At 39.5% G+C, this 10,165-nt stretch overlaps 2 protein-coding genes across 4 annotated transcripts; both read left to right on the top strand.

Moving 5' to 3' along the window:
- Positions 1-507: 507 nt before the first annotated feature.
- On the top strand, positions 508-6,839 carry LOC103151697 (cyclic nucleotide-gated cation channel-like). 3 transcript variants are annotated; one of them, XM_016681689.1, is made up of 11 exons: positions 508-693; positions 921-1,049; positions 1,923-2,024; positions 2,207-2,398; positions 2,489-2,599; positions 2,981-3,087; positions 3,233-3,720; positions 3,802-4,080; positions 4,502-4,600; positions 6,022-6,399; positions 6,550-6,839. In XM_016681689.1, exons 2-11 carry the CDS (start codon positions 961-963, stop codon positions 6,733-6,735), a joined length of 2,031 nt encoding a protein of 676 aa, XP_016537175.1. In that variant the 5' UTR covers positions 508-693; positions 921-960; the 3' UTR covers positions 6,736-6,839. The 3 variants fall into 3 exon arrangements, with proteins under 3 accessions (XP_016537175.1, XP_016537176.1, XP_016537174.1); XM_016681688.1 differs by having other exon boundaries at positions 509-693; positions 960-1,049; XM_016681690.1 differs by lacking the exon at positions 4,502-4,600 and having other exon boundaries at positions 960-1,049.
- Positions 6,840-6,986: 147 nt separating this feature from the next.
- LOC103151696 (calnexin-like) lies at positions 6,987-9,343 on the top strand. The gene is made up of 5 exons (XM_007571874.2): positions 6,987-7,468; positions 7,709-7,773; positions 8,557-8,676; positions 8,761-8,863; positions 9,033-9,343. The coding sequence occupies exons 2-5, from the start codon at positions 7,711-7,713 to the stop codon at positions 9,104-9,106; spliced, it is 360 nt and encodes a 119-aa protein (XP_007571936.2). The 5' UTR covers positions 6,987-7,468; positions 7,709-7,710; the 3' UTR covers positions 9,107-9,343.
- The last annotated feature ends 822 nt before the right edge of the window (positions 9,344-10,165 follow it).

The raw sequence follows: 10,165 nt of genomic DNA, 5'->3' as shown, positions 1-10,165 counted from the left end.
CAAACACAATCCAAAAACAACTGGTGAAAATAATCAAGGTAGTACGAACTCTGACCTTTTCATTCAACGTTGTTCTGTTCTAGAAAGCAGGATGTGTGACGTTTCCAATCGCTGGTACCCACAGATCACCGCTTCCTTCCTTTTGGTCTATTTTTCTATTATTTACAACTGAACATAATCTGCTGAGCGTTATCTTTTAACGGTCAAATTAAAGGTAGAGAAATGTTTCTCTTCCACATGGAGCGTAAATAATGTTTCCTGACAGAAATATTCAGATGTGGCCATCAAGACATTTCTCAGCTTCAGTAACCTAGAGATAACATGAAGACACAATCGCAGCCCAGAGGCCACTTCAAACAGGGTTCTTGAATTCAGATGAGTTTGGTGGTTTAAAAGGAACACACACACACATGCGCTCACACACACACGCTCACACACACGCATATGTACAATTTACAATTTAAATGAAGCTTTTTCAAGTGCACCATGTGATCATCCCTTTTATTGGTTACATTTGTCCGCTTCATCCATTTCAGCCGTCCTCTGTGTATTCGTCTCTCCATTATGCTGACAGTAATGAGAAGCTTGAAAAAAGCTGCACACACAGAACCAGGTGGAAACAAATCAACTGAACATGAGGATTGATTTGGAGACTTGACACAGCAAACGTCTGGAGGACAGGGGATCCATCAGGTTAGTGAACTTGTACCATGCTACTCTCTCTTCATTTCCTGCCCACCAGCTTGTTGCTAAGCCATTTCTGCGGCAATGCCTGGTGCAGCATGACCTCAGGATGACCTTCTTTTGCTGATACTTGTATGTTCTTTTGTTTTTTGTTTTTTTATGTGACTGGAAGCTTGTTTTGGACATGTTCATATGTGACGCAGTGTCTGTTTGGTGTCACGGTTGTAACACAACAGATAAAAGAGCAGAACCACGTTGTGTTTTTGTGTGAGCAGCATGACGGGTCCACTGCACGATTCCCACAGGTTGTCTGTGAAAACATGGACGGAGGAGGATAGTGATCGTGCTGAGAGCACACTCAGCAGGTACACACACACGAGGACTTTTAAAAAGATCTGTGCTTTTTATGTATTTTTAAATTAGTGTGGCTTGGTACTATGGTTAACTAAGCAACCAAAATCAACTGCTGCTGCTTGAGTTAAAGTATAATTTTACTATTTATCAAACTAATCTGAATTTACAAGTTGGGATGAACCGATACTAAAATTTGGGCTGACATCGATATCCGATATTAACATTGCTCTTATGGCCAATACCCAATACTTACTGATATTGTATGTATAAGGGCTGAAACAATTGATCAGATTAATTGTAATGATTCAATTCTTGAAATAATCATCAACTAATTTCGTAATCAATTAATCGTTAACTAGAGTGTACAGAATCCAAAAAACGGCCATTTGCTGAAAGAACAACTCACACTGGGCAGCAATTCAGTCAAAACTGTACAAAAAATAGAAAAAAATAAGTTCAAATCACTTTGAAGCTGCAGCAACAATGTTGTTGGATTGTCATTTTAACTGTATAGTAAAAATAATTAGCCAATTAGAAACAAGAAACAGGCAGCGGACCAGAGCCTAGACCTAAGTGCAACTGAGGACCCCAAGAGGCCGACAGATGAACTACAAATTTAAGACAAAAATGATGCAACTGAAAGCTGTTAGACATGGAGACAGGTCAATGTCTGAACCACAAAAAAATTCCCATAACAATTTTGGAATATTATTGCGGCCTGACAAGAACTTAATGGAGTTATAATGATTATAAAAAGGTAAATGGTCTGTGCTTTATCTTGTTATACAGATGAGCTCCAGTCATTTGGGAATGTGTGTTGAGTCAATGTTTCTGACAATATCCTGTGAGTTATTCCAGTATTTTCTGTGTTTCCGAATGAATAGGGGACAGTCGATATGTGACGACACTTCTTCAGAGCTGCAGCGAATGGCCGCCATCGAAAGGAATTCCCAGAGTTCCTTTCGAGGCAGAGGGGCGCTGTCCAGGTACGACTAGAATATCCATGAGTAGTACTCATTTATGTTTTCATATTGGGTGGCTGTGTAAGCAGTAGGTACCGTCTTATATTTGTTTTCTGTTTCGGAACCAATAGTCAACAGTCCAGACGTTGACTAATGTTGATCTGTAAAGACTACTTTAACAGTATTCTTGTACTTTGTGTTTGTAGAATAGTGAGTATGGTGATGACTCTGAGGGAATGGGCCCAGAAGAGTCTGGCCGAGGACACGGAGCGGCCTGATTCCTTTTTGGAGCGCTTCAGAGGCCCGGCCAACACGGACCTACAGGCCCCGCCCAGCAGGTTCAGCCACACCCACACTGGTTCTGAGACAGAGAATGAAGTCCAACGCTCCCGACGCACGTAAGACGCCAAACGACCGTCCAACTTAGCCTGCTCTCAATGTGCCGACCCTGATTTGATTCACGCTGCGTTTCTGACTCTTTCTGTCAGGAGGAGGAAGTGGACGGTTGTGGTTTTATCCCCATCTGATGATGCCTACTACAACTGGCTGATAGTGATTGGAGCAGCGGTTTTTTATAACTTCACCCTATTAGTTGTGAGGTAGGGAACTGTTTTTGTAATACATATTAAAATAGCTGCGTTCCAATTGCGCAAATTAGAATTACTTAATGGAAACACACCACTGATTGGTGCTAGCGCAATGTTTTTGTGCTAGGATGAGGTGGTTTTTCAGCCTTATCGAAAATGTTTTATTGCGCAAAACTACAACGGAAACATTTTTTTTCTTGTCACGAGTAACCGGATGTTACTACTGACCGAAAAGACGAAGAAGAAGACAGGAAGTGGCAGGAGGAGGGTGACGCAGCATGTTTTTTGAGTGTTCTTTTAATGACCTATTTAGGTACGATTTTAATTGCGTTATTGTGGAAGATCTTGTTGTTTTCAGTTATGTGTATTCACTCTATCCCTGTTTTACTGAAGGGCCTGTTTTGATGAGCTTCAGATGAAAAATATTCAGGTGTGGTTAGTCCTGGACTACATCTGTGATGGAGTCTACATCCTGGATATCGCTGTTCGTCTCCACACAGGTACTCAGTTAGTAATTTGACAGAAGCAAGTCTCTCAGTGTTGCTGTCAGAATAGAAATCCTTATTCAGTGATGTAGATTTTCATTTACATTGTTTGTTTTAGTCCACATCCCTTAGCCTGGGCATTGTTTGTCTATATGTCAAGGTTTTCTAGATCAAGGCTTGTTGGTGAAGGACGTGCGTCGTCTGAGAGAAACCTACATCCGAACACTACAATGCACCCTGGACATCTGCTCCATCCTCCCCACGGACCTCCTGTACCTCATAGTCGGGATGAGCTACACGCCTCTTCTCCGGTTCAACCGCCTGCTGCGGCTCTCGCGCCTATTCGAGTTCTTTGAACGGACAGAAACGCGCACAAGCTATCCCAATGCGTTCCGCATCTGCAAGCTAGTCCTGTACATCCTGGTCATCATCCACTGGAACGCCTGTGTGTATTACAGTTTCTCCAAAGTCCTGGGTCTGGGTTCCGACTCGTGGGTATATCCCAATGCTTCCGACCCCGAGTTCGGCTCGCTGACCAGAAGCTACATATACTGTCTGTACTGGTCCACTCTGACACTCACCACCATCGGTGAGACCCCTCCGCCTGTCAGAGACGAGGAGTACCTGTTCTTGATATTTGACTTTCTGGTAAGATCGTCATCCCCAAACATGCCGTCCATTGAGTAAACCTGTCCACTGAAGACTGGTCTTTTGGTGTTTCTCTTCCAGGTTGGCGTTCTGATTTTTGCCTCCATTGTTGGCAACGTTGGATCCATGATCTCCAACATGAACGCAACGCGAGTGGGCTTTCAAACCCGTGTGGACGCCCTCAAACATTACATGCACTTTAGGCATGTCAGCAAGGTCCTGGAACAACGCGTCATTCGCTGGTTTGACTACCTCTGGACCAATCAGAAGACAATTGACGAGCAAGAAGTGCTAAGGAGCTTGCCAAACAAACTGCGAGCAGAAATCGCCATTAATGTCCACCTGGACACACTGAAGAAGGTAAACGCCACTAAACTCCTCTGACATCAGCTTATTCAAGTCTTCGATGCCTTACATTTGCATAATTAGGCATCATTTTGCTCTGTCTACAACAACAGTCTCAAACTCCAGTCGTCAAGGGCCGGTGCCCTTCAACTTTTAGATGAAACTGACTCAAATGGTAATCCATCATCAGAGCTCCGTAGCATTTGACTCCATACTAGTGAAGCAGTTTTGCTACTAAATTCATGTGTGTAGGACAAGGGATACATCTAAAAGTTAAAGGACCCTGGCTTTTGGCTGGAGTTTGAGTCCACTGATCTGGAATGTTCTTTAACGTTCATAAGAACGCTCATCAGAACTTGAATTTTGAATCCCATTTGTCCATAAATTGCCGTGTCTTCAATATTGTCTGTTTCTGTGAATGTGTGCGTGGATCCAGGTGCGTATTTTCCAGGACTGCGAGGCAGGTCTCCTCGTAGAGTTGGTGTTAAAACTTCGACCCCAGGTGTTCATTCCTGGTGACTACATCTGCAGAAAGGTCCGTACTTCCTCTGAAGATGTTATTTGTTGATCTTGGAAGAATTGCTAATATCTGTTGAACTGTAATGGTTGACAGAATTGCCAAAACACACTAAAACAGTCCAGTTATTTTACAACATGGGATTCTAATACCACTTCTTTGTATCCTAGCGTTGCTAGCTCCTTCTCGTGAACAACATGTCTGCTACATAAATAACAGAAAAATATTTCTACCGTATTTTCTGGTCAATAAGTCACTCTTTTCTCATAGCATCTTCAAGTTGTTACTTATAGCCTAGAAAATATGGTACATTGTTTTCTAGTGGCGAACATAACACCATACCTATTTACAAAGTGCTCCTGTAACATAGACATGGGCAAATATTGGATTTTTACAGTATGATAACACACTTTAATGTTTCAGATAACTATATAAATTTTAATATTATATTATTTCATTTGTTAAGAGAAATAGTTAAGTCAAGTATATTTCTATAACACGTTTCAGCGACAAGGCAGTTGAAAGTGCTTTAAATCATAAAAACATTGTACAGTCATCAATTATGAATTAAGCAAAAAACATTATATTTTGTCAAATGCCGTCATCAAATATGTTGATCAATGTTCCTGTTACTGCTAATCAAAGGCAACTTTAATCAAATAGGCTTTCCAAACCCAACTGGCACGGTTTTTAAGTTTTTTTCTTCATTTTTTTTTAGATAGAAAAATACATTATTTTACAATACATCTTTAAGATGACACATTATTTTAGAGAAATAACACATTATTTTATAGATGTAAACCAACAGCATGGAATTTTTTTTCTCTATTTGGTGCTGGTTGGTTTTGATGTGTTGGTGTGAGTCAGATTTCTGCCGCTGAGCGTTTTCACCTTTAAACTCAAAATGAGTTTGAAGATATCAAATCAAATCAAATTTTATTTGTATAGCACATTTCAGCAGCAAGGCATTTCAAAGTGCTTTACATAATTAAAATAAAAACAGCATGTGACATTAAATAAACAATGAGAGAGAGATTTTAAGAGAAAGAAACAGTGAGAAAGAGAAATAAAAAGAAATTAAAGTAAAGATAAAGAGATTTAAAAAAAATTAAATAAAATAAAAAATAAAAACATTATCCATATGAGGACTTGCCCTTATGGGGTCTCCTCCAAAATAAGAGGCTCTACAAGCCTTTCCTTCTGTAGGACTTTAGTCAAACTGCCATTTGATATGCATTTCTTCTCATCAGAATTTTTTTGTAGGTTTTAACTTTTATTTGTTCCAACTCAGTTATGTTTGTGTTGTGGATAAAAATTATAGCTGGGAGTAGTTTGTGTCTTAATTATTAGTGATTGTTTTTAAGCATTTCTCCTTTCTTTTGCAACTATAAAATGGCTTACAGAGGAGCCCACGTGAAATTGTCTCTGTTTTTTCCGAGGGCGATGTGGGTAAGGAGATGTACATCATCAAAGAGGGCCACCTGGCGGTGGTGGGGGACGACGGAGTCACCCAGTTCGCTGTGCTGACCGCAGGAAGCTGCTTCGGAGAAATCAGCATCCTGAACATCAGTGGCAGCAAGATGGGGAACAGGCGCACTGCTAACATAAGGAGCCTGGGCTACTCTGACCTGTTCTGCCTCTCCAAACAAGACCTGATGGAGGCCCTGCAGGAGTTCCCCCACGCCAGGGCGCAGCTGGAGCAGCGGGGGCGGGACATCCTGCAGAAGGAGGGGCTTTTGGAGGAAGTAAACGTGTCAGCTGGAGAAGAGCTGGAGGTGAAGATGGAGAGGCTGGAAACCAGTCTGGACCGTCTGCAGGTCAGTGTAGCGGCTTTTTATGAAACTTTATCAGTTTTTTTAATTTTATTGTTTTTCTAATTTCCATGATGTTTTTTTTTTAATTTTTTTTAATTAAAACAAGTCTGATTCCTGAAAGCCTGTCAATAACTGGTGATGAATTATTTTCAGACGTGTTTGGCGCGCCTGCAGAGCGAGTTCAACTCGTCCCAGCTCCGGCTGAAAAAGAGACTCACGGCCCTCGAGCACAACATCACCACGGCAACCACCGGTAGCGGCTTCCTGTCGGACGCCGATGGCAGCGAGAGCGTCTCCGGCTGCGACTTCGTACGAAGCGAAATCAACATCCGGCTCTGAGGACTCACCTCACGCAGCTGTCATCAAATACTGTTATTTTTTTTATTTTATTTTATTTTCTGTAATTCAAGACGTAGACTCAAAATAAAGTAAATCCCAACTCGGAGCACAATTTTCGGATTTTTATTTGCTGAAAACAAACACAAATGCGCCCAGCGTCCTTTCACTTTACGCTTATTTTTTTTCTCTACGACATAAAATACTTTGTGTTTGTAAAGTGGAAGGGATATTGGGTATAAAAACTTCTTATTCTTTTTTTTAACCAAACTTCTACCTTTCCTGATTAGACCATCTTCCAGATAAAAAAAATTACAAATGTAAACTAACATACAGCATAAATAGATCTTTATAAAGTATTGAGTAGAAATAAAATCCCATCATGCTTTGAGTTAGAACTACGAATAAATACTTTAGTTAATAGGAATCTTTCTTTCTTTTTTGTTTTATTTTGTCTTTTGTATTTGTCCTAATTATGACATTATTACCTTAAGAATCTCACATAAACTTTGTATATAATTTAAGATCATAACTTAATCTGTTTCAGATTAAGTAGAAAAGAAGGCTGTGTGAAAGTGTGTGTTAAGGACACTGATACCTGTGTAATGTGGTAACTCTGTAACTGGAGTCAATGTTAGCAAGCAAGTGGCTTCTGATCAAAGTCCAACAGCACAAGTCTGCAAGGTATATGAGGAAGTGACTTCAGGAGACAGAGAACACTCTCCAGGTTGAAAAGGTAAAATAATTCATTTGCTGTTTGTTCTACTCACTTTTTCAACCTGCTTCCAATCCAACATGCTGCTGTTCTATACAGTGAGGTTTGTTTTCTTGTTAGCTGAATCATTCTGCAGAGAAAAGCTTCAGTTTGGATCTCTTAGTTTGGCCTCATGTACACACACATGCAGGCAGATTTTCTCAGTGCTTTGAAATAACTGTTTTCACGCCATTTTTATGTTTTTTTTGTTTTTTTTTTTAGCAATGCAGAGAATAACTCTGGTGCTGGGTATGATGCTGGTGTCTGCAGTGTCTGCTGCAGGGCAGGTAAGAGTTTAGCTTGGTGTGTGCATTCATTTTCTTTTCATTTGCATCAGTAAAATCACCAACTATAAGCAGACACATTCAAACCTGGGCAGAGTAGCCGGAAATTGTACTCAAGTCAAAGCAGAGCTAAGGAAGTGGGTATTTGTATGTGGTCATTAGTTAATTTAGTCCCTGTGTTGTCTTGTCAAGTAACGATCTTCAATTTATTCTATTGTAATTCAGTGTGATAGATCAATGCAAAGTCGTGAATAATTGTGAAATCTAATGAAAATGAATCATAGTTTTCAGCTTATTTTGGGCTAAAAGTTAGAGCTTACAGGGGCAGTAGCCCAGGGCACCAATTCTTGTGGGGTGGGCCACAAAATTTATTTATGATTTTTTTTATGGATGCATGTTTTGAAAACATTGTACTTTATGTAATAGTCACAGGTCCGCATCAGTTGAGTTGTAATAATATTCTGCGATTTTTAAGACTATAGACAACACTCCAGTAGTTGAAAATTATGAAGGTTTTTTGTTGTTGTTTTTTTAAGGGACAACATGAGGCTACTGGCCAAGTGACATATTAAACTTACCATAATCAGTTGGTATAATCGGCTCAGACCTGGTTTATTTATAGAACTACCTATTAATTTTCTATTGAAAATTGCATTAGGGAAGTAAAGTTTCTTTAGTGGAAAGGGCACCACGATGCGGTTTCCAGCCCATGGGCCTACATAGTTGTAAATCCGGCCCTGCATATATATATGTAATCAACACTGTATTCGTCCATCTATGTTGCAGCCTGGTTTCTTAGAGTCCATCATGCTGTCCATCCAGCAGCGTCCCTGGCTCATGGGTGTCTACGTCTTCGTCGTTGGACTTCCCCTCGTTCTCTTCGTCAGCTTCGTGTGCCCTGACAAGGTACTTTGTGTCCACATTGTTGTATTCTGTGGGTATGTAGGACAGCTGCAAACCTTGGAACTGTGTGTGGTGTTTTAAATGTAGAGGTTCGGCCCACCAGACCAACCGTATTACTACAAGAAAACGGATGATGTCCAACCAGACGACCTTGAGGTCTCCCCACGGAGAAAATCGGCAAAAACCAAAAGTAACAAAGTCTCTCTGTTTTTTTAAATCACATTTGTCAAAGTTCCCAAGCTGAAACAAGCTTGACAATTATTAGCTTTTATTAAGGTGTAGTTATTTATGATTATTTAAGCTGAAAATGCATTCACCACCTGAGAAAACAAACATTTTGTGTGTGTCTGTTTGCGTAGGATCGCAGATCAGTGAACAGAGCTCCGCAGAGGAAACAACATCAACTCACAAGAGATTGCTGAGCAAGCAGTAATACTCTCAGTGTGACTAACCTTACTGTTATTATAAAACTGCTGCTGGGGCTGGAGCGGTGCAGTCAGGACTCAGTCATGTATATCTGGAACTTCTGACTGTGATGTGGACAAATCAGAAGCAGCTCTGAACCTCTGATACTGATTCCCAAAGGATGTGAATAGATCTGCAACTTACATTTATTTTAGTAATTGATTAAACTGTTGATTGTTCTGATGATTAGCTGGTTATTCTGACGATTAACCGATTAATCGCATAAAAAATTGGCATATTTTGCTGATTTTTCTTTTTTTTTTATTTTACACAATATTAAGAATACATGAAAAATGCAAATAAACAAACAATGCAATTCCTTTTTCTAAATAAGAAAATAAACATTTTATTGCCTACAATGCAACAACTGCATTCTTTTAGAGAACGAATTATAATTTGTAGTTAAAAAAAAACAAACTTCTAAAATCAACATGTGAAAAGCTCAGCCCTTTCTGCTCAACTTAACATCAATGTATTATTAAGCTAATCTGTTGACTATTTTTAGGCTAACAGAGTAGTAACTGAACAGCAATCGGAGCTAACTGTTTATTTGAACAGTTTTGACTCGATTACTGCCCTGAGTGTGTTGTTCTTTCAGGCAATGGCTTTTTATTGAGACCATATTTAGTTAGTGCGTAGTTAGCGATGAATTGATTACTAAACTTGTTGATGATCATTTCAATAATTGATGAATCACAATTAATCCAATTAATTGTTTCAGCACTAGACGTGATGACGATGTATACCATCTGATGGTTAATCTGAATAATATTCAGCATGCTGTTTTTCCTCATTTAAATGTAAATTAAAAACAGATAAATGTGAGTTTTCAAAATTAATTATGCATTTACATATTTTATTTTATCTTTGGCGAGATAAACATCTAATTTTCTGTCAGAAACATATGTGTTGGTTGGGTAAAAATACATTTATACAGTATAATTTGGAGGTTAATAGCAATTTTTCAACGACAAATTTAGATTCTCTGTCTAAATTCACCTTCAGTATTCATTACAGTGTTTCAGTT

This window comes from Poecilia formosa, unplaced genomic scaffold, assembly GCF_000485575.1.
Source record: "Poecilia formosa unplaced genomic scaffold, Poecilia_formosa-5.1.2 Scaffold289, whole genome shotgun sequence".
In the NCBI taxonomy this organism is placed as follows: domain Eukaryota; kingdom Metazoa; phylum Chordata; class Actinopteri; order Cyprinodontiformes; family Poeciliidae; genus Poecilia; species Poecilia formosa.
The sequence above is the reverse complement of the archived record's forward strand: the minus strand, read 5'-3'. Positions and strand labels throughout refer to the sequence as shown.